Source organism: Saccopteryx leptura, chromosome 4 (genome assembly GCF_036850995.1).
Source record: "Saccopteryx leptura isolate mSacLep1 chromosome 4, mSacLep1_pri_phased_curated, whole genome shotgun sequence".
Lineage (NCBI taxonomy): Eukaryota > Metazoa > Chordata > Mammalia > Chiroptera > Emballonuridae > Saccopteryx > Saccopteryx leptura.
The window spans coordinates 211,351,032-211,376,356 of record NC_089506.1 but is presented as its reverse complement, the minus strand read 5'-3'; the positions used below and the strand labels follow the sequence as shown (position 1 = coordinate 211,376,356).

The 25,325-nt window shown below is 57.7% G+C and overlaps 1 protein-coding gene across 1 annotated transcript; it reads left to right on the top strand.

Moving 5' to 3' along the window:
* Window positions 1–448: 448 nt before the first annotated feature.
* On the top strand, window positions 449–24,915 carry GLIS2 (GLIS family zinc finger 2). Its single transcript, XM_066382726.1, has 7 exons — window positions 449–946; window positions 18,142–18,379; window positions 19,621–19,793; window positions 20,291–20,467; window positions 20,549–20,682; window positions 20,775–20,893; window positions 22,094–24,915. Exons 2-7 carry the CDS (start codon window positions 18,208–18,210, stop codon window positions 22,891–22,893), a joined length of 1,575 nt encoding a protein of 524 aa, XP_066238823.1. The 5' UTR covers window positions 449–946; window positions 18,142–18,207; the 3' UTR covers window positions 22,894–24,915.
* The last annotated feature ends 410 nt before the right edge of the window (window positions 24,916–25,325 follow it).

The window sequence follows — 25,325 nt, the reverse complement described above, 5'->3', positions numbered from 1 at the left end:
CCGCGGACTCCACTGCCCCGAATCGGGAGCTGCCCGCGCGTTCCTGGAATAGGGCTGGGCGGAGAAATCAGGGCGGGTAGAGAGGCATTCTTGCCGCGCTCCCCGCCACGCGGGACTGCGGGGGGCCTGCCCAAGGTGACCCCGCGGGAGGGAGGCGATGGGCCCCGCCCCCTCCTTCATCTTCCAGGTTTTCGGGGCTTATCCTCTAGGCCCGCACGTCTTCCCTCAGTCCACTGCGAGCCCGCCCCCTCCCCGGGCTTCCCCGAGGGCGGGACGTCCCTCCTCCCCTCGCCAGCCCCGGGCCACCTCCAGGCCGTGTCCTAGCGCTGCCCTCGGACTGGGGGCGGGGCCCGAGGGGGTGGGGGATCCAAGGATGGGGCTGAGCAGGACGCGAACTGCCCGGCTGCGGCCCCGCGCCCCTACCCTCCCTCCGGGCGCCCGCTCCCCGCCGCCTCGCTGCCCGCCGTCCTCCCCTCCCCCGGCCCAGCGCCGGCGAGCGGCCGCCCCCTCCCCCAGACGCTCACGCCCCGCCTGGCAGCTGGCGCCCCGGGCCTGGGGCCGCGGCGGCGAGAGGGGTTTGCTGGGAGGGCTGGAGCGAAGCAGCAGTGGAGGGCGGAGGGAGGGCGGCCGCCCCCCGCGCCCCTCCTCCTCCCCCTCCTCCGCAGCCCGCGGGTCCCTCCTCCCGCCGCCTCCCTCCGCCTCCCTCCGCCCTCCTCCCTCCCTCTGTAAGACATCCCGGCCCGGCCCGGCCGCCGCGGCCACCTTCCCCGCCGGAGCTGCAGATGTGGCGGAGCGGCCGGGTGCCGGGCGGCCGTGCCAGGGGAGCCCGCGCCCCGTGAGCCTCGCGCCCCGGCCCCCGCCCGCCCCGGCCCCTCCCCCGCTCACCCCTACCGCCCCCCGACCGCCGGAGCCCGCAGCCGGGAGCCCGACCGCCCCCGCCGCCGAGGTAGGAAACCTCTGGGCGTCACGTCTTGGAGACGGGGACCGGGCGGGGGGACTGGTCTGTCGCGCGGGGGCTGCGGGGCTCGAGGGTCGCCTCCCCCTACCGTGTCCGTGCCTCGCCCCGGGCCATTGTGAGCCCTCGCCGGGGCCCCTGCGCTCGCTCCCTCGCTCGCTGGCTTGCGCGCTCCCTCCCTCGCCGGCTCCCCGGCTCCCCGGCCCCCCGGTCCCGTTCCTCCGTCTCTCAGTCTTTCCCCCCTCCTACCCTCTCTCCGTTCCGAGGCCGGGCCGAGCCGCGGCCGGGCCCGGGGCGGGATCAAACTTCGGCGGGGAAGTTGGGCGGCCGCAGTGGGGGCGCGCTGCGGGGTGAGAGGGGGCCCCTCGGAGCCTGGGCAAGAAGTTGCCTGGGGCTGCTGGGGAGCCATCCCTTCCCACGGCTGCGATCGGGCTGTTTCTAAAACGAGGTTTGAAAGGTGTCTCCTCCCTTGTCCCTGAAAGTCTCCCCCACTGCTGCCCCTGGTTAGACCCGGCCCTTCCTTGAGCAAAGGAGGGAGGCGTTCCTGAGGTTCAGGACCGGGGAGCTGCTGCGTTTGGACTGGGAATAGAGTCCTGTCCAGCACTTGTTCCTCCCCTGCTGTCTGGGTGCAAGTGGAGGAAGAGTAGGGAGGGTAGGGGTACCCAACCAGCCTAGGAAAGGTCTGGAGGGGCTGAGGCAGGTGCATCTGGAAGGAGGGAAATGCCTGTGCCTTGCTTCCCCCCCTGTCCCCTGGGATGGGGCTGGAATCCAGGCTGGCACCTGGAGGCCTTGGCATGCTGCCCTGCCAGCCGGGTACTCAGGCCACAGCAGGGCAGCATGCCGCCTGTCGCCTGTCCAGGAGGGCCTGCCTGGCCTGGCTGCCCAGGGCAGCTATGGTTGCAGGGAGCTACCCGGCCCTGCCCTGGGGCCTGGGAAGCGGGAAGGGATCCTGGGAGGAGCCCTGGGCCCCCAGCCATCTCAACCCAGGATCTTGGCTCTGAAGGGAATGCTTGACACTGAAGGGGCAGCCAGGCAGCCCCAGACCTGGCCAAGGCTTGGGCTCCCGTGGTTCTCGGTCTGGGCTAGAGACAGGGCCTGAGCTGCGGTCGTGGGAGGCAGCCATCCTGAGGGTCCTACATGCCTGGCCCTGGCATCCTGGAGGGAAGGTGGAGCTTAACAGGCAGCTAGGGAAGACTACTCCCCAGCGTGTCCCCCAGGGCCTCTCTCAGCCCCCAGGCTCAGGAGAGGGGACACCAGCTCCTTAAGTCGGCCCACCTGCCCAGCCCTCCCCCAGCCCCATGCCAGGGGCCACAGTGCCACAGCTGTTACAGCCCAGCACATACGTCCCTCCCCTTGACCTCCTCGCCTTCCCTCTTTCCTCCCTCTCCCCTCTGGGCCACAGCTGGGCCTCCCAGCTGGCCTGTCCTGTCCTGGAGAAGGGGCCGCACCTGAGGGTCCTTTTCAGGACATCCCCTTCTGAGCTTCAGCCCGCCCCATTTCACAGCCTACCCCGAGCTTACTTGGCCCTGTCTATAGCCACCAAGCAGGAAGCAATGCCAGGGGTTTGGGGCACCATTTATGGGGGTTGGGGATCCCTTGGAAGCAGCCCTGTTTTCCTCAGCCTCTTCTCCTCCCCCTCTTTTCCGGAGCTGCCATTAGTACTGACCCTCTGACCCCCCATGCCTGCCCACCATTCCCTGTCTGTGACCTTTAACCTTCAGTGTTAAATCCCTCCAGCTGGGGCTCTTCGGCCCCTGAGTGACCCTGGCGCAGGCCTCCTGGGGGGGGGGGTCTCCCTCCTGGCTCTCTACATAGGGACACCTGCCAGTCCCTCCCTCACTGATGGGGAAGGGTGCCCCAGGAAGCCAGACAGTGAGTCACCCCACTTCTAGGCACCACCACTTTAGGGTCAGTGGCTTTGGGGGATACACTGTAACTGGGCCACAGCCTGGAGGCTGAGTAGGAAAAGCCCCCACCTAGGAGTCTGACTAACTGGAATTGAGCCCTGGCTGAGCCACCAACTCCCAGGAGTCGTTGAGCCAGGCTCCTCCCCTTTCTGGGCCTCAGTTTCCTCATCTGTCAAACCAAGGGGTCAGACAAGGTGAACTTCCTGAGCTCCAGAGTCCATGAGAAGACTTGGAGGGGGGGTGTTGAGAGGGAGGTAAGGCCAACAAAAGCTAACTCTCAATTGTCCGTGGGTGGAGCCAGTATGAATAACTGGATGCCACAGACATCCAAAAACCTCATTTTAAACAATCGTGTGAACCGCATTCCCCCCCCCCCCCCCAAGCTTTTGTTGTTTCTAAAAAGCCCAGCTGCAAGTGAGTAGCCACAGCCATGTCTTCTCCTGCCTGGGCTTCCCTGGCCGCCTCACTGGGAGTGCCCATGAAGGGTGAGAGGTGAACTGACCTGAACGAGACAAAGCTGGCCAGGGCCTCACCAGGGGCCTGTAAGGAGGCCCAGATCCCTCTCAGGCCCACCATGGGGCCACCACTTTTCTCTACCGCACTCCCCCTTCCCTTCCCTGGCCTGGCCTTGGCCCTGGCCCTGGGTGGTGGGAGTGTCTTCTGCCACATAATCCTCCCAGGGTCTGAGCTGCGGTGTAGAAGGAAGAATGTGTTTTCTTGATATTTTCCCATGTGGGTTTCCATCTACCAAGACTGGCCTGGAATCCCAGTTTCCCACTTAGGCAGGGGGGCTGGGATGGGTGATGGGCAGAGTTTGGGGGAATCCCAGGATGAGCGAGGGTGGTGGAAGCTGTGACAGGGTGACCAGATGTGGGATGTGGGAGGTGTTTGGGGGGGGGGGTGCCCCTGATGCCAGAGGCGGGGTGGGTAGGATGGGGTGGGGCAGGGAAGACTGCTGCTTCCCCCTCCTCTCCAGTGGGGGATGCCTCCCAGGTTCCTGTGTCCCGGGGAAACAAGCTGAAGAGGCCCCTTACCCAAGTGGGAAATTTGGGTTATAGTGGAGAGGCCTGAGCTAGGTGGAATCTATTCAGGGTTATTATTGTCATTGTATATATATCTCACATAGATGGCTAAGGCCAGAAGGGTGACCCCTGGAGGGCACTGGGTGATCCTCCCTTAACCCAGACAAGCACCCTTCTCAGAGGTGGAGCATCACTGGCTGGTGAGGGGCTCTCCGGGTGGATTCCCCCTCACCAGCCCCACCAGAGTTGCTGCCCCATCCAAGGCCCGTGAAAGGGTCCTAGGAGAGGCTGAGGCCCAGACATGTGTCTGAAGGTTTGCCTCTGTGAGAATGCCAGGACACCTTGCCCCAGCCTGCTGCCAGCTCTGGGTATGAGGGACCACAGTTCCTTCAAGGCTTTTGGGACACATCTGCCCAGAATTTCCCAGGTGGATACCTCAGCCTCACCCTGGAGAATTCTAATTCAGGTGTGGCCAAGGAGAGACTCCCATTGTCCACCAGGACCGCTAGTGCTTGATGGTCAGCCAGGGTTGGGGCAACTGTTTGATGCTCCTATGTAGCTCCCTAAACCTCTGCTGTCTCTGCAACTAATAAAAATGCCATCTTAGGTCCCCAGGGAGGGGGTGGGGGGTGAAGTGGCTCAGGGAGAGAGCAGCATGGGTGGAATGCCCAGTAACAACTCTCTGAAAAAATCAACAAGGCTTTTCAATTATTTGTCACTTGAAATTGCTACCTTAATCCTGTGAGAGAAATCCATTCATCCATCCCTAATAGACAAATGAAGAAACTGAAGCTCAGGATGGAAAAGGGCCAGTGGCATCGGGAGGCCCTTGTTCCCTGGGGTCTGCTATGGCTGGGGTGGTGGCGTCTGATGGCCAGTTCCCCAGCCTGGGATGAGAAGGGACCCTGCTCCTGAGGGACCCTGAGCTGGCCCCAGCAGCTGTGCACACCAGGCCCCAAGCATCCATCTTTTCCCTGCTCTGACCCTCTGGCCTCCGCTCCAGACCTGTTTAGGGGAGAGGCAAGGCCTGGCCCTTTTTTCCCTTCTAGCTCTGCGATCTTTCCAGGGGAGCTCTGGGAGCTTCCATATATCTGGTCCCTGTGGCGCCCCAGAGATCTGACTGTCCTAGCTGGGATATTTCTCCCAGCTCCCTGAGGCTGGGTAGCATGGAGGGCCTGGCTCTAGGCATCTTGACTAGGGGAGCTCTGGCCTCCCGTGCCCCCTCCCAGATAGGTTGGAGGGTTCTGATTAATTGCTGGCTAGGCTGGGAGGGGTTTGATTCTTTTTGTTGTTGAATTTATTAGGGTGACATTAGTTATTATATAGGTTTCAGGGGCTTGAGTCTATAGCACATCTCTGTGCACCATATTGTGTGAGAAGTGATTCTAATGGGGGGAGGGGAGCTTCCGGTCTGTTCCAGATGCCCCCGGTGGGGAATAGGAAGGGACTGAGGATCTTCTAGGCCGGGACTGAGGGGTTGCCTGGGGCCTGTCTCCTCAGGCCCTTTGCCTGCACTGCCTAAGAAGCCAGGTGGTACTTGCCACAGGGAGGACCTGACGTTCAAGTATGTGACGTGTGCACATGAACTCCCACCTTGGCAGATGACTGCCTGGGGTGAGGACTCAGACCCAGCTTTTGGCCCCCTCCTCCAATCATGGCAAAAGGGGGCCCCAGGCGATTGCTGTGCTGCGTGAGTCAGCCCTGGGTGCCCCAGGAAAACAGTCCTGCCAGCTGGTAGAGGGTTGCCACCATTTGCACAGTGTGCTCACAGGCTGGCACCCCACTGGGGCCCTGGGGGCAAGGAGGCTGCCTGTAGGCACTGGTGGAGGAAAACGGAGGCTCAGAGGTTTGAGAGGTTTTCCCAGGGCCACTTAGGGTCAGGAAGGGAAAGAGGGGCCTAGAGCCTAGAGCTGTCTGGCCCTGACCCCTGAAACGTCAGTTCAGCCTGGGAATCCCCCCAGCTCCACCCCTGCCCCCCCATCCACTGCTTGGGCGTGACATGGGGGACAGCTGTGTCTGGAAAAAGCCTCCCTCTCCTATTCCCAAGTCCACTTGGGTCTGGCTGGGAAGTCCTAGCCTGCCTTAGCCATTTCTCTTCTGGGGACACTTCCTCCTTACATCCAGAGCCCCCTAACCCCACTCCAACCCTTCCAGGCTGACTGACCCCAGCTCTGATGTCCTCCTCCCCCACGGTTGTGGGGCTCTCCATTGTTCTGTCTGTTCTAAAGTCCCTCCACCCCAGTACTGCTGGCTGTCTGCCTTTCAGCCCCATGCTCCTCCAGGTCAAGCGCCCAGAACTACCTCAGGATCCCTAGTAGTCACCCTGTGTGGTCCTGTGGACCCTGGGTCCCAAGAGCCCGAAGCAGGCCTGGCACGGCATGCTGTTTCCTTTTGGGTTTGGAGGCTGCCCCCAGCTTCTGGACTTGCTTTGCTGCCTGGAGTGGACAAGCAGAGGAGGGTGGGGCGGCTGATAAGAAGGGCATGGCGTAGAGTCCCTGCCCGTCCAGCTGTCCTAGGGTAGGCTCCGCCATTGCTCTGTAGGAGCGGCAGGAGATGTGGCTGGGGGAACTGGGCCCTTCTGGTTGTCCCAACTGATCAGGGCGCATCTGGCAGCCCCACCCTATCCTCTGCTAGGTCCCTAGCCCTGGATGGGGAGGAGGAAGCATCTGTGTCAGGGCGCAGGCCCTGTCTCTCCTTGACCTTGGGCAGGCCACTGCCTTCTTTGGGCTTTAAGTCCCTCCAGACCTGCCTATCTCACCTGGCTGGTGGTACCACAGATAGATGCAGTCACTCAGCCAACATTCACTCAGGGCCACGTCCCCGGGAAAAGTAAAGGGCAGTGGTGCTGTTAGGGACGTGGTCGGGAAGCTTGAGCTCCAGCCCTGCTCTAAGCCAGCTCCCTCCTTTCATCACGCTGGGGGAGGCCCGGTTTGTGGTCCTGACCCCAGCACTTTGTATCGCTGCCAGGTCATGCTGGTGAGAGGAGTGGGCTGTGTGAGGGCTGTGGGAGAGCGGGTGGTGGTCTGTTCGAGGCCTTCTTTTCAACACCCCCAGAAGACTCAGAGCTGCCTGGGGCCCCAGAGATATCCCTGTCTGCCCTGGGTCTCCCTCCTTGGAAAGAGGTTCTGAATGCCCAGTGCGGGGGTGAAAACCAGGGGCTGAAGGTTGGGGGCAGTGAATGTGACTGTGTGCAGGACTGGGCACGCAGGGCATGCTCATGTGCTGGTGACATTAGTGATATATTAGTGAGGACCTGGACCCAAGGTGAGTAGCAGGCAGCACTGGGCTGTTTGTTGCAAGACTAGAGATGCTGCCCTCAGCGTGTAGAAACAGTGCCAGGTGCCCTGCTCAGCTCTCAGGCTCCTGGAAGAACAGCTCATGTACAGCTGCAAGAGGCTGAATCAGGGAAGACTTGCTAAAGGAGGGCGTATTGGGGAGTGACAGCTGGAGGAGATTCTGGGGGCCTGGAAAGGAATAAAGCAGGAGCTGGCACCTAAGAGGTGAGCCCCAGGCTCTTGGGAGGCAGGGAATCTTGAGAAAGAAGTGTTGCAGAGGAGAGTCTGGGCTGAAAGGATGTGGCACTTTCTGTGCAGAACATTCCGTGGCTCCCGAGTGCTCCCAAGTCTTGGCCCAGCCTCCCCCTTGGGCCTCCTCTTCTGCCGCATGACAGACAGCTTCGCTGTGGGTTAGTTGGGGCCATACCCCCAGGTCTCTGTAGCATTGAGCCTAGAAAGAGGGAGGGCTTTGGACCTGGAGGTGAATCCCAATTGGCTACTTAAAGCTCTGTGACCTTGGCAGATGCCTGACTACCCCGAGCCTCGGTGTCCTCATCTGGAAGATGGGGAGAATTGCACCTAATTGGCAGGGTGGTGAGGATGAATGGAGATGGTGAGCGGGAGGCAGGCTGGCCAGTACAGCCTGCAGAACTTGTTAGGACCCTCTTGCTTCACCCTCTTGCTTCACCCCATGTCCCTGTGGCTGACTTGGATCTGCACCCCCACTCAGCAGAAGCAGCTCACCCCTAACACGATTTCTCTGTTGCCAGTGGCTCCCCCTCTGAAGTTGGTGTCCTTCATTCTCACTCATCTCTGCCCCCCCTCCCAGAACTGAGTGGAGGGCCTGGCGTTGGAATGCATGACTGCAGGATGGGGTAAATGAGGCTGGGAAGGAAAGGCCAAAGTCCAGAGCCTCCCTTGCCTGCCTCCCCTCCCGCTGGGACTTGGCAGGTGCTGCTGTTCAGTAGGCCTGGTGCCTGTCTTGTGGCGATGAGGGGGTGTCAAAGGCCTCATCCCGGCTCCCCACCATAAGCTAAGACTGCTGGGTTCTGGGTTCTGGGTTCCAGACTCTGACTTTGATTGCCTGCCATGTCCTGTGAGTCCCGTGTAGGTATGTGCACAGGTGTGACACATATGCATGTGCCTGTATGTCTGGGGGTGCTGTGGGTGCCTGTCCATGTCCTGTGGCACACTGACCAGCCTTTGCTGGCCCCAGAGAGCCCTGGAGGAGGGCCCAGCCCTGCTGCCCACTGAGAGTGGCTGTGCTGCCTGTGTCCAGGCCTGGCTGGGTGTGTGTCCTCTCCGGCTACCCAGCGCGGGCCCCTCCCAGGGATTTGGGCAGCCTGGGCCCAGCCCTTCCCTCCCAACCCGCTGGCCGGTGGGTGGGTTGGTGGGCGGGCTGGCGTGGGGGCTGCTTGGCGGCTCCCCACTGGCTGAGGCCCAGGTGCAGGCAGTGCTCACAGCCCCGCATACCACCTCCCCCCAAGCTGGGCAGACAGGAAAATACCAGACATAGTTGTGCAAAGGTGGCTGCAGGCGGGCAGGCGGCAAGGGGTGGGGGCTGCACGAGGGCCCTAGAGCCACCAGGTCCCGGGGAGACTCGGTGCCAGGCTGGGTCCCGCAGCTGATGGCTGCACACATCTGTGTGAAGCACAGCCCCCAGCTTGGTGTCACCCTGCTGGTGGTGGGGAAGGAAGTTCATCTGCGAAGCTGGTGCTGGTGTGGGGGGGCAGCCGCATGCCTTCCAGCGTCAGTGCTGCCTGAACTCTCCGGGAGACTTTGGCAGGCCACGTTACTGTGTGGGGCACCCCAGCCTGGGGCCAGGAACAAGAATCCTCAGGGCTACCAGCTGCTGGCACCTCCGGTGTGCCAGGCACCTGGCCAGGCAAGTCCTGCTGGATGCCCTGAATCCCCACTGTGCCTGGTGAGCCGGCCTCTTATTGTGGTGCCTGTTCTGGTCAAGGAAACCAAGGCTCAGAGTGGGTGATAGGGTCCCATCTAAGACCCCCACAGCCAGGGACGGGGGCACAGAGGACTGGAACCAGGTAGCCTGGCTCTGCGTAGCATAGTCTTGGGTGCTGGCCAGCTGGGGCCTTTCCCGAGACCCTCATAAACCTAGAGCAGAGAGCTTAGCCCTGGCTGGGTCAGCTGGGGGTGCTTGCACGCCCCCCAGGGCCCAGGTCTGCCCTCCCACAGGATCTGGGAAGGCCCAGGGTGCTGGCTGAGCACCCATCTTATGATGGGGGTGGGGCCTGTCTTTGGAGCAAGAGGTTCCCAGGGAAGGTGAACCCTATACTCTTCCAGGAAGTGCTGCCTGTGCTGGCCCCTCTCCTGGGACCTGCTGGGCAGAGGCCTCAGGATAAGCCCCGCCCCTTCATCCTGGGAGGAGGCCTGCTTCTTCCAGAGCTGCTCAGAACCTCTCCAGGGCCTCCTGGTGTTCTTTCTTTGATGCAGTCAGGCTCTGGAAGGTGACTATGGTAGCCGTGGTCATTCCACGGGACAACAGAGGCCTGAGGCTCTCTGAGGGGCACACAGTTGTTTAGTTACACTCTAAACCGAAGCCCAGATGGATGTAAGACTATATAGTATCTGTGGGTACAGGGGGGAGGACCAGTCCCCCCCGCTCAGCTGTCCTTATAGCTCTAGACTGCCAAGGAGAACTTAGCAGTGGTAATAGTTCATTCAACAAGTTTATGCCTGACTGCTGGAGGCACAGTGGATAGAGCGTCGACCTGGGATGCTGAGGTCCCAGGTTCAAAACCCCAAGGTTGCTGGCTTGAGCGTGGTATCATCAACATGATCCCATGATTGCTGACTTGAGCCCAAAAGTCACTGGCTTGAAGCCCAAGGTTGCTGGCTTGAGCAAGGAGTCACTGGCTCAGCTGGAGCCCCCATGGCCCCCCATCAAGGCATGTATGAGAGGCAAATGAACAACTAAAGTACTGCAACAATGAGTTGATGCTTCTCATCTCTCTGTTCCTCTCTCTCCCTCTGTCTCTCTCTAAAAAAGAAAAACACCATGGCCCTGGCTGGTTTACTCAGTGGATAGAGCGTCGGCCCAGCATGCAGTCATTCTGTGTTCAATCCCAGTCAGGGCACACATGAGAAGTGACCATCTGCATCTCTTCCCCTCCCTCTCCCCCTTCTCTCTTCCTCTCTTGCAGCCAGTGGCTCGATTGGTTCCAGCACTGGTCCCAGACAGGGGTTGCTGGGTGGATCCTGTCAGGCGCACACAGTAGTCTGTCTGTCTCCCCTCCTCTCATTTAAAAAAAACCAAAACACAAAAAAACACAACCCCACATGGTTGATGAAGTACCTACTATGCACCTGGTACTGTTCTAGGTTCTGAATATTGCGGAGAGTGGGAAACAATAAGTAATCATTGGATGTGCATTGTTGCATTGGTTTCTCCCCAAACCCAATGGGAATGGCTTATTACTATCATTATCATCCCATTTTAGAGATGAGGACCCTGAGGTGACTTGCAGTAAGTCCCGTGGGCAGGAAGCGGGCAGAACCATGTTGGAGACCCGTGGGCAGGAAGCGGCAGAGCCGTGTTGGAGACCCAGGTGGTCTACCCCATACTTAGAGCCCTCCGTGTGCCCTGCTGCCTGGTCTGGAAGGGGGGCCGGGAGAAGAGGCCTGCCCCTGCCCCTAGCCCTGCTGCTTGGCTGCCGTGGAGGGCGGAGCTCTTAGAGCAGGGTGGAGCTGCAGTGGTTCCCAGGAATGCAGGGCTGTGGGCCCTTTGCTTTGGCAGCAGATCTGCCTACAGTTCTCCAAGCCTCCCTGTGGCCACCCCCCAGCCAGCCTCTGCAGCGCCCACCCACTGCCTGCCGCCCCTCCTGGGCTCTGTACCGAGCTCCAGCAAAGCTCTGCGTAGGAAGTGGGTGCCCTTCGGCGGCCGCTCCCCAAGTCCCCGGGCACAAGAGAGGCTAATGTTGAACACAGCTTTTGGAGTCACCTGCCTTGAAACCCAGCTCTGCCACAGACAGACTGTGTGACCCTAGACAGGTTGTTTGATCTCCTTGAGCTTCAGTTTTTGCATCTGTAAAACGGGGATGAAAGAGCATCTGCCGTAACAAGTGCTAGCACATTCCCTGATTATTAACAACAGGCTGTTGGTACTGTTATCCTATTAATATTCACCCGTGGCTTTAGTCCTGGGCTTGCTGCCCACTGTGAACCTGGGGCAGTGGTCTCCCTCTCTGGGCCTCAGTTTCCACATTTGTAAGAACAGTGTGTTGACAGTGATGGTCCCAGTCACCAGGCATGGGGGCACCGTGGAACATAGGGGAGGCCAGGGACTTGCTCCTTTTCAGTCTCTATCACAAAAGCCACATATGTTTTTGAGAGTTGTATCTTGGGCCCTTGTCCCTAAGTCCTAAACTGGACGAGCCATAGCTGACCACAGGGTAGTTCAGGGCTACTCTGGGATTAAGAGGTGTCATTCATGTTGCCCTTGACAACACTGCTGCACCGGTGGTCAGGCAGCTGGCTCTGTGCTATGGTGGGGTGGGCAGGGAAAGCCCCCACCTGACAGGGCCCCACCCTCCGTGCTTCTGCTAAGGAGACCCCGAGTGCTTCTCAGGGTGGGTGTGTGGAGCTCCCCTCCACCCACACAGGTACCGTCCAGGCTGAGGGCCAGCTTGCTGTCCTCCCCCAAGCAGGGAAGGCGGGACTTTATCTAGAGGAGATTCCAGCCTGCTCCTGTTAGCCTGGTGACCTCAAGCCTTAGTTTCTCCATCTGTACAACAGGGGAAGTGATACATCTACTCACAACAGGGGTTTCAGAGTTCAGAGGATTCATGGACACACAGTTCATGAACAGTAGGTGTTTAGTGGATGTCGACCCCCCTTTCTGTGTGCCATCCACCCCAGCCATAGGGCCCTGGCGGAGACTGCCTTTTGGGGGGCTCAGTTGCCCATGTGTCAGCCTGCATGGTGCTTGTTTGCTTGTGGGGTGGGGGGCGTTGCCAGGTAGGCCAGGCCAAGGGTGGGTGAGGGGGGGTACTTGGTGGGCCCTGCAGCTGGGGGCCGGTTGCTGGCCACAGGCAGCATACAATAGCAGCCATTGTCTTGGCCCCGGCGGCAGGGAGGGTGCAGTGGGGCGGGGTGCAGTGTGAGGGCCAGCAGAGCCCACCCCCAGGTGACCCCCGCCCCACCCCCGCCACCTCGGTGGTCCCCTGCACCGCCTTGCCCTCCCCTCCCTCCACTCTAATTAGTTCCTTTCATAGCTGGATCCCCAGCTCTGTACCCAGCAGTACGACCACCTCAGCGGCCTCCCAGCCTAGCATCCCACCCACCAGGAGCCTCACAACCCGGCACCAGCAGGGCCAAGTTGTGTCCCCTCGGAGCCAGCCAGCCTGAACTGAACCAGGCATTCCATAGCCTGGTTCCTGGGGGAAGGGACTCCCCGCTGCACCCAAGGGGTGCCTGCTGGTGCCCGCACTGGGCTGTAGGAGACTTGTGGCCCCCACCTATTGCAGGCCCCACCACCGGTGAAGAAACTTACCTGCACCCTCAGAGCAAAATAGTTCTCCACCGTCTAAATCGGGTGATGGCTGGCTGGCCTCTGGGGGTTATCCCAGCTCCAGTCCCAGGGTTCCAGGCCCAGTTGTCCTCTTGGCCTCCAGACAGCATAACTCTGGCTCTCACCCACCCCCCTTCACCCGCCTAGGAACAAAGAGCAGAGCCTGAGCCCAGGACTGGCCTCTGCCTGGGGGATGGGGGTTAGGGGGGTGAAAGAGGACACTGAGGTTGGCCAAGGAGTGGGGTCACAGGTGTTTTCCCCTTGGAGTGGGGCCACCATTGGGAGGGAAATCGGGGTGAGGCCAGCCTGGAGGTGGGGGTGCTGGGAGCTGAGGGCCTTGGGGGTGGCTCCTCCCCCCTTTCCCAGGAATGGGGAGGCTGGGCCTCTAGGCTCAGCTCTGGTTTCCATCAGAATGGACCCCTGGGCAGAACCCAAGGGCCGGAAGTGGGGGGAACTCTAGGGGGTAGGGTGCTGGAATCCCCCCTCCCCTGTGCCCAGCCCCACCCAGGGAAACAGGTTTCTCGTAGGGGCCCTCCCTTGTTCTGGATTGAGGTAGTATCTCCTTCAGGTCTTCAGAACCAGGTGACCCAGGGCCCAGGGCTCCCCTTTCCCCCTCTGGCCTGGGGGAGGGTAGTGGGGCAGGTGCCAAAGAATGTCACTTGGGCATTGACACCAATGAGAGTCAGTGTCACTTTGAATTCTCAGTTCCAAACTATTCTGCTTTCATGGTCCCCTTCTCTGGAAGGTTGGGTTGGGGGTGGGGGGTGGTGGCTGGGGAGTTTTGTGGCCCTAGGCCAGCCAAGGACCAGGCCACCAGCCCTTCCTGGCTCCTGAATTCTTAATCAGCATAAATATTTACTTCCTTCCTCTCCTTCCAGGCTCCTAGCACAGAGGAGCTTCAGGGAGGTTGGAAGGGGCCTGTGTCTAAAAATAAACAGGTGGAGGGACAAGCAGACGCACAGACAGACAGAGGTAACTGGGGGGTGGGTCAGGCAGAGGGCTGCCCCTCCCCCAGCCAGGAGGACAGTGGAGGGGGCCCAGGTCTCTCCATCACTGTCATCCACTCACCTGCCCGCTTGGATCTGGAGCTCCAAGACAGGGTGGCAGCCTGGCCCCAGCCCCCCTTGCATCGCTGGGAGCTCTTGGCCCATGCACGGCCTGGGGTGCAAATCCAAACAGATCTGCTGACTCTCACCTGATAGAGTTTAACAGGGACAGGTAAAATCACAGACTTGGGTCCCGTGGCCAAGTGCAGCCAACTGTGCTCTGATAATGTAGTCCCCTCCTTAGGCTCAGACTGATGTAAGCCACGTGCTGCTGGTGGGACCTTAGGCTGAGGGTCCTAAATGAGGGAGGGGACCACCTTATTTCTTGTGTGCTTGGAGGGTCTTGGCAAAAGTGGAGCTTGTTCAGGGATACACATGAACCAAGACTGTTTAAAGTTGCTGAGGGGCGGCACTGACCAGATAGCTGTTTGTAGAGCATCATTCCAATATGCGAAGGTTGCAGGTTCAATCCCCGGTCAGGGCACATACAGGAACAGATTAGTGTTTCTGCCTCTCTAAAATCAATCAATAAAGTTAAAAGATATATCTGGCTCAGTGGATAGAACGTCAGTCTGGCATATGGATGTTCTGGGTTCAGTTCCCAGTCAGGGCACACAGGAAAAACAACCATCTGCTTCTTCCCAGTTCCCTTTCCCCTTTCTCTCCCTCTGCCCCTCCCACAGCCAGTGGCTAGATTGGTTTGAGAGTGGCCCTGAGGACAGCTCCACTGGAGTGTCAACCTCTGGTGCTAAAAATAGCTTGGTACTAGAGCATCAGCCCATAATGGGGTTGCTAGGTGGGTCCCAGGAGGGGCGCATGTGGGAGTCTGCCTCATTATCTTGCCTTCCTTTCACCTTAGAAAAAAATTATACATCTATCGATATGTTAAAGCAGTGGTTCTCAAACTTTTTGAAGTTGGGGTGCATTTAAAATTTTACAAATAATTGTAGGCGCACTATATACAGATTTCTGAGAAATATGTTTTAATAATTAAGTCAAATATTAAAAAAATAAAGTCCAAGCGTGCTTTTATGGTAAGTAAACAAAATAAATACAAAATTAAATTTATTCTGACGTTAAAAAATATTTTTATGTTACATTTTTTGAGTTAAGCTTTTTAGAATTCGTAAAAAAGAGGGGTTCAAAAATAAAATAACGACAAAAAAGTTATCTTATATATATATATATATATATATATATATATATATATATATATATATATACATTCTTAGTAAAATTAGTAAATTCAGCAGGTCCCGGGGTGAATGTGTTGTTTTTTCATTCTTGTGTTTCTGAGAAACATGAGCCTGATGTGTCCTAGCAATTTCTTCAATGTTTGGGCATATATTTGAAAGGCAAACTCTCATTTCCTCATCAATTCATTGAAGAATTCCTCTCTTTTTACTCTTAATTGTGTTGAGTGCAGAAAACCCCACATACCTATAATCTTAACTTTACACCAAAGGCTAGAAGAAACTTGCCTCCAGCCTTTTCGGGAACATGGGGGTAGTGTAAACAATCCAGCACCACAGCTTAACAGCCTTTTGCAACCTAATCAGGCAAGTGAGGTGGGGGTTTGGGCAGACTGTCAGCTTATAGCCAATACCCCACACCTCTGTCCCCCAAAAATCTAAACTCCAAAAACCCTGTTGGTTTTTTGGTCCCCAACAGGCACATATTTCTCTGGAATACCATAGAGCAGTGGTCCCCAACCTTTTTTGGGCCACAGACCGGTTTAATGTCAGAAAATATTTTCACAGACTGGCCTTTAGCGTGGGACAGATAAATGTATCATGTGACCGAGACAAGCGTCAAGAGTGAGTCTTAGAGGGATGTAACAGAGGGAATCTGGTAATTAAAAAAAAATAAAACATTGTTTAGACTTAAATATAAATAAAACGGAAATAATGTAAGTTATTCTTTTTCTGCGGACCGGTACCAAATGGCCCTCGGACTGGTACCAGTCCGTGCCCCGGGGGTTGGAGACCACTGCCATAGAACACACCTGGAAATCTTCTAGGGCGTACCAGTGCACCCTGGCATGCACTTTGAGAACCACTGTGTTACAGGCTCTGGCCATATAGCTGAGTTAGTTAGAGCGTTGTCCTACCCAAAGGTTGCTTGTTCAATCCCCAGTCAGGGCACATACAAGAACAGATCATTGTTTCTCTCTGTCTCTCTCTCCCCCTTCCTATCTCTCTAAAATCAGTAAGTTAAAAAAAGTAAAAATATGTTAAATAAATAAAGTTGCTGAGGGGCTTGACCTGGAGGAAACATGAGTGGGGCATAGGGGCTGTCCTCCTATGTCCTGTTTCGTGGAGAGAGCTCCAGACATCTCTCTATGTATCTGGTCAACACTGGCACCCAAGGAGACACACCAGTCCAGTGAAACAAAGTCTTTTACCAAGTGGTGGTTATGGGGATATTCTTTTTTTCTTTTTTTTTTACAGAGACAGAGAGAGGGATAGATAGGGACAGACAGACAGGAACGGAGAGAGATGAGAAGTATCAATCATCAGTTTTTTGTTGTGACACCTTAGTTGCTCATTGATTGCTTTCTCATATGTGACTTGACTGTGGAGCTACAGCAGACCGAGTAATCCCTTGCTCGAGCCAGCAACCTTGGGTCCAAGCTGGTGAGCCTTGCTCAAGCCAGATGAGCCCGCGCTCAAGCTGGCAACCTCGGGGTCTCGAACCTGGGTCCTCCACATCCCAGCCCGACGCTCTATCCACCGCACCACTGCCTGTCAAGTGGGGGTATTCTTATTTTGTTTTTAATTTATTGATTGATTTAGAGAGATAGAGAAACATCTATTTGTTGTTATACTTAAGCATTCATTGGTTGATTCCTGTATGTGCCTTGACCAGGGATTGAACCTGCAATCTTGGTATAGTGGGATGATGCTATAATCAACTGAGCTACCTGGCAGGGCGTCCTAGGGATGTTATTAAATTGTGAAAACCTGGATTTGGTGAATGGAAGGGTGTAACTCAATGTTGGCCTGTTTAGTAGATTGATGTTCGGGATATAATCCTCTCAATTAACAAATGCAAGGAAACAGCCTGACCTGTGGTGGTGCAGTGGACAAATGCAAGGAAACGGTGTGACTGACCCTCCAACGTGAAAAGATTGCTACAGTAAGAAAAGTTTGAAATTGAAATGAAGAGTTAACCTTGCTCTTGGGTCTTTTTTTCTTTTTTATAGGGACAGAGAGAGAGTCAGAGAGTGGGATAGATAGGGACAGACAGACAGGAATGGAGAGAGATGAGAAGCATCAATCATCAGTTTTTCATTGCGACACCTTAGTTGTTCATTGATTGCTTTCTCATATGTGCCTTGACCGTGGGACTACAGCAGACGGAGTGACCCCTTGCTCGAGCCAGCGACCTTGGGCTCAAACTGGTGAGCTTTGCTCAAACCAGATGAGCCTGTGCTCAAGCTGGCGACCCTGGGGTCTTGAACCTGGGTCCTCCGCATCCCAGTCCAATGCTCTATCCACTGCGCCACTGCCTGGTCAGGCGCTTGGGTCATTTTTATATGAAGAAAACTACAGCATTGAGACATTCTAAGAAAATGGTGAAAATTCCAGCATAAGAACTCATAATAATATAATATCATCACCAATAGAAAATGACATATGCATATATTTTACTAACCACCTGAGCTGGAGCTGCTCCAATTTCCTCCAGCCCTGCCCCTGGCTGGCCTGGCTGGGCCACAGCCCCCAGCTGCCCCCTGGTGGTTGCGCAGAGCCCTCTGGCTCCCCATTTCTAAGGGCACCTCCTCTTCTCCTGACCTTACCTGAGAGGCAAGGCCACCTGTCTGCACCCCTGCACCTTGGGGTCAGGCTTTGCTCGGCTTTGCCTAGCAAGCTATCAGCCTTGTGTCCTCAGATGACCACAGATTCCTATGGGGCCCAGCACAGTGGGCGCTGGGCAGTCAGTAGCTGAGGACTACTAATGGCCACGAGAACAGTTATAGCTCCTCTGGCCTGGTTTTGGGTCTTTTGGCTCAAACCAGGCATGACTTGCCACTCAGTCAGAAATGACCTTTCAGACTTGGCTGGTTATTTCCAGGGAGATCTGGCCTTGAATCTGGTAGTTCTACCACTTCCTAGCTCTGTGACCTTAGTCAGGGTTTCTAAAACTCAGTGTCACGGCAAACGGACTCTTTGAGCTTTGCCTCCCAGAAAAGCTTGTGGGAAGTGGACATCGAAGCTCTGAGTAGGTGGTTGGCTGTCTTCATGATACACTTCACCAGGCCACTCAGAGGGTCTCCTCACTTGGGGAGGCAGCCTTCACACTGCTAGACACGCACTGCCTACCTCCCCCGTTGGCTGTAATGAGTGCCGCCTAAGGAGGGCCTGGGGTCGCAGTGTCACAGCACAGCTCCTGTCCTCCCCTAGGTTCTTGCCTGAGACCCAGCTTGGGAGTTCCCCACTACCTGCCACCAGCCCCAGCCCCCCATCACTATGCACTCCTTGGACGAGCCGCTCGACCTGAAGCTGAGCATCACCAAGCTCCGTGCGGCGAGAGAAAAGCGGGAGAGGACGCTGAGTGTCGTCCGGCACCGAGCTTTACACAGGGAGCTTGGTGTGGTGGACGACAGCCCCACCCCGGGCTCCCCGGGCTCCCCACCCTCAGGTACGACACTGGGGCAGGGCAACAGGTCCCAGGCCCAGATGGAGCCGTGGTAGCATCTTGTCCAAGGTGTGTTCACCAGGACATGGCTGCAGCCCTTCACAGCTTCTGGCTTAGGGTGCTCCCACACTCTGGCCATTCATCCTTCCAGTCATTTATTTTTGGGGTTGGTCCCCAGGAGGAGGGAAATGACCTGTCCATTTACAAAGCTGGAACAGCAGAGCCAGGCTTTTTTTTTTTTTTTTAATTTTTCTGAAGTTGGAAATGGGGAGGCAGTCAGATAGACTTCCGCATGCGCCTAACCGGGATCCACCCGGCACGCCCACCAGGGGGCAATGCTCTGCCCATCTGGGGCGTCGCTCTGTTGCAACCAGAGCCATTCTAGCGCCTGAGGCAGAGGCCACAGAGCCATCCTCAGTGCCTGGGCCAACTTTGCTCCAATGGAGCCTTGGCTGCGGGAGGGGAAGAGAGAGATAGAGAGGAAGGAGAGGGGGAGGGGTGGAGAAGCAGATGGGCGCTTCTCCTGTGTGCCCTGGCCGGGAATCGAACCTGGGACTCCTGCACGCCAGGCCGACGCTCTACCACTGAGCCAACCAGCCAGGGCCCAGAGCCAGGATTTAAATTGAGGCCTCTGGGGAGATTTGGAGTGGCTGATAAGGGGGAGCAGGCTTTACATGTAATAACAAAAGGCCCTGAGACCCAACTCCTGGGCTTTGAGGCAGTGTGGGCAGCTGGCCTGGTCAGTTGCGATTGGGGTCCCGGCCCAGCAAGTGTTTCTCAGGATGCTCAGGGCCCAGGTACTCTCCTCTCCCTCTAGTGCACCTGAAAACCAGATCTGCCACTCTGAGCTGGAAGGCTTTAGAAGTAGCCCAGTCCAGACCTCCCATTTTATAGAAGGGATCACTAAGGCAGAAGGGGCCTGCCAATGTGATGGGAAGCTGGGGCCCTGGCTTCAGGCTCCTAGTCAGTTACGTGTACTAGGTCATTCTATCTGTAAAATGGGAACTTGCCACTTCTCATGTCAACTGATGGCCAAGTTCCCATGATGGCAGAGGTCACATCTGTCAGTTGGACAGGCTGTTGCTCAGATCTGTTCACCTGAGATCACCTGAGGTCCTGGGGTGGTTAGGGGGTGTGGCATGGCTGGGGTCCACTTCCAGGGTCATGAATTAGGATTCAGAGGTCAGAGGGCTGGGCCATCAGGACTCCTAGCTTAGCACTCCTGAATTGTGCCTCTCTTTCAGGCTTCCTGCTGAACCCTAAGTTCCCCGAGAAGGTGGAGGGACGCTTTTCAGCGGCCCCTCTGGTAGACCTCAGCTTGTCACCATCATCAGGGCTGGACTCTCCCAATGGCAGCAGCTCGCTGTCCCCTGAGCGCCAAGGCAACGGTGACCTGTCCACAGTCCCCACTGCCCCGGTAAGGAGAGGATGTGGGTTCTGGAGACAGAAGGTGTATTAGTTTCCTGGGGCTACTGTAACAGAACCCCAAATTGCGTGGCTTAAAACAATAGAAATGTTTTATTTTCACTCTTCTGGAAGCTGAAGTCCGAAATCAAGGTGTCGACAGAGTTGATTTTTCTGAAGGCTCTAGAAAAGAATGCATTCTTGCCTTGTAACTACATCACTCCAATCTTTGCCTGTTGTCACATGGCCTCTTTCTCTCTGTGTGTGTCTGTGTCCCAATCTCCTTTCTTTTATGAAAACTGGTTACTGGATTTAGGGCCACCCTATGTAGACCACCCTCCTAAATTTATCACATCTGCAAAGACCTTATTTTCAATTAAGGTCACACGCACAGGCACCGAGGGTTAGGACTAGGACATAACACTGGGGGGACACAACCCACAGACGGAGTCTGGGCCTGCTGGCCCCGCAGGGCACTGACCAGCTCTGCCCCTCGCCCTCTCCTCCCAGGATTTCCAGCCGCTGCGCTATCTGGACAGCGTCCCCAGCTCCTTCCAATTCTTCCTGCCTCTGGGCTCCGGGGGGGCCCTGCACCTACCTGCTTCCTCCTTCCTCACCCCCGCCAAGGACAAGTGCCTCTCGCCAGAGCTCCCCCTGCCTAAGCAGCTGGTTTGTCGCTGGGCCAAGGTGAGTGGGGGCCAGGAAGAGTGGGGAAGGACCTGGGGCAGGTGGCCCCACATGGGCTCAGAACCCTCCCCGGCCCCACAGTGTAACCAGCTCTTCGAGCTCCTGCAAGATTTGGTGGATCACGTCAACGACTACCACGTCAAACCCGAGAAGGATGCGGGGTACTGCTGCCACTGGGAAGGCTGCGCCCGTCACGGCCGGGGCTTCAACGCCAGGTGAGGGAGGGCGAGAGCCAGCGGGAGGGCGGGCGGGAGGGGGCCCGGGTGTCCAGCGAGCTGAGCCGTGCTCTGTGCCCTCCCTGGAGCAGGTACAAGATGCTCATCCATATCCGCACACACACCAACGAGAAGCCGCACCGCTGCCCCACCTGTAGCAAGAGCTTCTCCCGCCTGGAGAACCTGAAGATCCACAACCGGTCACACACAGGTGAGCAGTGCAGCTGGAGGGCCGCGGTGGAGTGCCCGGCCATCCGCAGGCATCGGAGAGATGAGGGACGCGTCCCGCTGTGGACTGGTCCCTCTGAGCGCCACCTGCGGGGAGAAGCCTCTCCTGTGGCTCAGACCCCCAGTGTACGGGAGCACAGACAGGTCCCTCCACCCTCGGCGTGACGTTTGTGAGACTGCCTGATGCCACCAGGGTCTGTGGCCAGGGTATCTGTTTCGCTTTCACCATACCCCAGCACACAGTAGGGCCAGCACTGGCCCACAGAGCCACACAACTGCTTTTAAATTTCCTAATTGCCGCATTGAAGTACAAAGAAACAGGTGAAATGAACTGTAATCATACATTTTCTTGAACCCAATAAATTGAAGGTGTTACCATTTCAAATTTAAAATGTATATCCATAAGACTTTGAAATTCTTCATTTCACATGGAGTCTGCAGAATCCCAGTGCATCTCAGTTTGGACTAGCCACACTTGAGAGGCCCCCATTCTCAAGCGGCTCCATCCTAGTCAGCGCAGGAGCAGGTGGTTAGTGGATCTGGAGCCATTCTGCTGAGTAAGGTTTGCAACATAATGGGCAGTCAGCATCCATGCAATGCTCACTGTCGGCCTGCCCCTAGTAGGGGCTTTAAGGAAGTCTATAATTACGTCGACCGGTCCGCCTGGTTGCCGTGCAATTTGAGCCGTAGTACTAAGGCCAAGGGCACAGTCAGTTCCCAGGGGTTCTGGGGATGACCGGCTGGCTTCTTAGTGGCTGTGCTCTGCTGCCCCCACCTGGGGTTAGATCTCATGCCAGGTGCTGAGGCCACTGAGCTGCAAATGGGACCGTCTGTATTTTCTTTCTTTTCTTTTTTTTTTTTTTTGTATTTTTCTGAAGCTGGAAACGGGGAGAGACAGTCAGACAGACTCCTGCATGAGGGAGGGGAAGAGAGAGAGAGAGAGAGGAAGGAGGGGGGGTGGAGAAGCAAATGGGCACTTCTCCTGTGTGCCCTGGCCGGGAATCGAACCCGGGTTCCCCGCACGCCAGGCCGACGCTCTACCGCTGAGCCAACCGGCCAGGGCCCCGTCTGTATTTTCAAGGAGATCTTGGTCTGGGATGAGGGGTCTGGGTGCTGCCAAGTAGCTGGTGGGTAAGGGCAGGATGCTGGGCTGAAAGACCCCTCACACCAGCCCCTCCCACAGGTGAGAAGCCCTACGTGTGCCCGTATGAAGGCTGCAACAAGCGCTACTCCAACTCAAGTGACCGCTTCAAGCACACTCGAACCCACTATGTGGACAAGCCCTACTACTGCAAGATGCCCGGCTGCCACAAGCGCTACACGGACCCCAGCTCACTGCGCAAGCACATCAAGGCCCACGGCCACTTCGTGTCCCATGAGCAGCAAGAGCTCCTACAACTGCGCCCGCCCCCCAAACCGCCACTGCCTGCCCCCGACGGCAGCCCCTACGTCAGTGGGGCCCAGATCATCATCCCCAACCCGGCTGCCCTCTTTGGAGGCCCTGGCCTGCCCGGCCTGCCCCTGCCCCTGCCCCCCGGCCCCCTTGACCTCAGTGCCCTGGCCTGTGGCAGTGGTGGGGGTGGTGGGAGTAGGGCGGGCATGGGCCATGGGCTACCAGGCCCTGTCCTGCCCCTCAATCTGGCCAAGAGCCCGCTGCTGCCCTCACCTTTCGGGGCTGGTGGACTAGGCCTGCCTGTGGTTTCCCTCCTGGCTGGCACCACAGGGAGCAAGGCCGAGGGGGAGAAAGGGCGTGGGGCAGTGCCAGCCAGGGCCCTGGGCCTGGAGGGCCACAAGACCCCCCTAGAGAGGACTGAGAGTGGCCGCGCCCGGCCCAGCCCTGAAGGACTGCCCCTGCTGCCAGGCACCGTGCTGGACCTGTCCACAGGCATCAATTCGGCAGCCAGCAGCCCAGAAGCACTGACCCCTGGCTGGGTGGTCATCCCACCGGGCTCTGTGCTGCTCAAACCAGCTGTGGTGAACTGAACCCACCCCAGGGACAGCTACCTGAAGCTCCTGGCCCTGCCCTGACGAACGGAAACTATTCTGCGAAATAGCAATAATGTCCTCCTGCCCCCGGAGCCTGGTTGGCTGTATCCCCTTGGCAGCCCCACCCCAGACAAGCTGGGCGGTAAGGATGGTGCTAGGTCATCGCTGGTGTCCCAGGCTCCCAGTGGCCAGAGAGACCTGAGTTTCTGGGTGCTGAGGCCTTGCTTACCTCTAGCCCTCAGTGTCCCTGCCCTGTTCTCCACCCTGGTGCCTCCCTTGTCTAGTGGCCAATCTGGGCAGGTCACCCTCCTTCCCTTCCTTGTCTACTTGCCAGCCACATCCTAGCAGTGGGGGCAGGTGGGGTGGCATCTGCCTTCTGCTGACCCAGGGCTCCTGCACCCCTTCATGTGGTGAGCTGTGATGAGGAGCCCCGGGACTGTTGCTCTACTCCTCCCCTCCTGCCTAGCCTCACCAGGCCCCTGCTCTAGGGGCCCTTGGACCCCTTTCCCTCTGAGCCACCCCCTCAGAGGGCAAACCAGACAGACGCTGGCCCCCACAAAGCCACAGGAAGAGCCACCTTCTCCTTATGACAAGGTGCCTCCTGATCAGAGAGGGAGGCCTGCTCCACCCACTGCCCCTCTGCCCCCCCACCACCTACCTACCCGTCCAAGCAGCCAGCACTGTCCCAGGGTCAGCCCCTTCTCTGGGTTGAACGATGCTCTCCAAAGTGAGGGGACAGCTGACTCAGCTGCCCCTTTACCACTGGCCTCCTCCCTCTACCTTTCACTCCCCTGGAGTGTGGGGAGGGGAGGTGCCAAGACCTCTGGCCCACCTGGCTCAGGGAACAGGTGGGGTGGGCCTGGCCTGGGGCAGTATCCGCCCTGCACCAGGGGCTGCAGAAACCTGTAGGCGGCAGGAGGCTGGCTCGGGGATGACCCCAGGTTGGGACATAACTCTTGTTCTGAGGGTGCCAAGTCAGTACCAGCACAACACAGGCTAGGGAGGGCTACAGGGCAGTGCTAGGTACAGGTTTCCAGAGGGCGTGGACTGAGGCACTGGGCTTGGAGGGCAGTGGAGCAGTGGCGAGTGGCCGCGGGAGGCCCAGCCCCTCCACCTGGGAGGGGGAGTTTGTTGGAAGGAGCCTGGACTTGAGACGTGCTGTTTCCTCTGGCTTTTCTCCTGTCCTAGAGGGGCTTCCCCACACACACACACCTCTCCCCTCGCCTCCCAGGGCCCAGAATAAGCCAAGGGTGTTGGTGCTCCACATGCCCCCTGCTTGACCCTGGGGAGTGGGCTCTCTCACCGGTCTCTGGGGATGCAGCATGTGCTTCCCCTCCCCTGAGCCCTCACTGTGCCCCGCGGTGGCCAGGTGCAGTCTGGGAGGCTCTAGCCTAGCTTTCCGGAGCGGTGGCTCCTAGGCCTGCCCTGTCCCTGGCCTCAGTGAGCAAGCCTGCCCTTTTCCTGGCGGGAAAACAAGGGAGCTGCAGGGCAGCAGTGGGGTTCTTAGCAGCTCTGTAGTCCCAGAGTACCCCCTTGCTGTTCCCCTGAGCGGCTCTGCTGACACCCCCCCCCCCTTTCCTGGACTGCCCTTCTGTCCCAGAGGGGTCACCCTGACCCAGACCGCCCTAACAGGGCCCGGCAATGCTGGCTCTGCCTCTCGCAGGGGCTGTGAGCAAAGCAGGAAGGAGCTGGTCTCCTTTCTTCGGGCCCCATTCAGGACCCAGGCACCCGCCCCATGAAGGGCCTCAGGCCTAAGTCCCCTGTTGGGGAATAAAGGGTTTGAGACTCAAGCCCAGGGAGCAGAGGAACGGGGCACTGGAAGGTGACATTAGCTCAGCATGTGACTCAGTGATAGACCAGGCTCAAGAGGGCTGGTGTACGTGTTGTTGGTTTGTTGTTGCACATTCCAGGATATCAGTATTTTAACAGGTTCTAAGTGCCTTTCTATCGTAGCTTATGTTTTTCCTCCTCTTGGCTCCACTGCTGTTAGCATAGAGTAAAAAAAAAAAAAAGAGATAAGCTAATGACTATAACAATATATTCCTCCATGTGAGAGGAAGTTTATAAAGAAACAATAAAAGTGAGTTGCAAAGATGGTTTCTGCCTTGGACATGCCAGAAACTGGGCCACCCAACAAGAAACTGCTTCCGACCGCCCTGTGTCTGGCTCTCGGGTCACCCACCCAGTCTGCAGCACCCAGGGCTTTCTCCCAACCCTGTGGGTGCCACCACCTCTCCACCTGCTGCTGAAAGGGAAGGGTGGGAGGGGCAGGTGCTGAGGGAACAGGAGTGCCGGGAACTGAAGCACAAGATTTTGGACAAGGGTCAGACAGGCACAGGTCCTTGTCCTGCCAGTGCCCTGGTGAGTGGCTTTCCCTTGGGGACACGGCTCCCAGGCCTCGGTGAAGGGAGAGGCTTCTCTTCCCAGCC

Bases quoted from the DNA above. Each gene is read 5' to 3' on its own strand.
- GLIS2 (XM_066382726.1), top strand. From the start codon at position 18,208: ATGCACTCCTTGGACGAGCCGCTCGACCTGAAGCTGAGCATCACCAAG. The intron at 19,794-20,290 runs GTAAGGAGAGGA...CTCTCCTCCCAG, and splicing joins CCACAGTCCCCACTGCCCCG to GATTTCCAGCCGCTGCGCTA. The intron at 20,683-20,774 runs GTGAGGGAGGGC...TCCCTGGAGCAG, and splicing joins GGCCGGGGCTTCAACGCCAG to GTACAAGATGCTCATCCATA.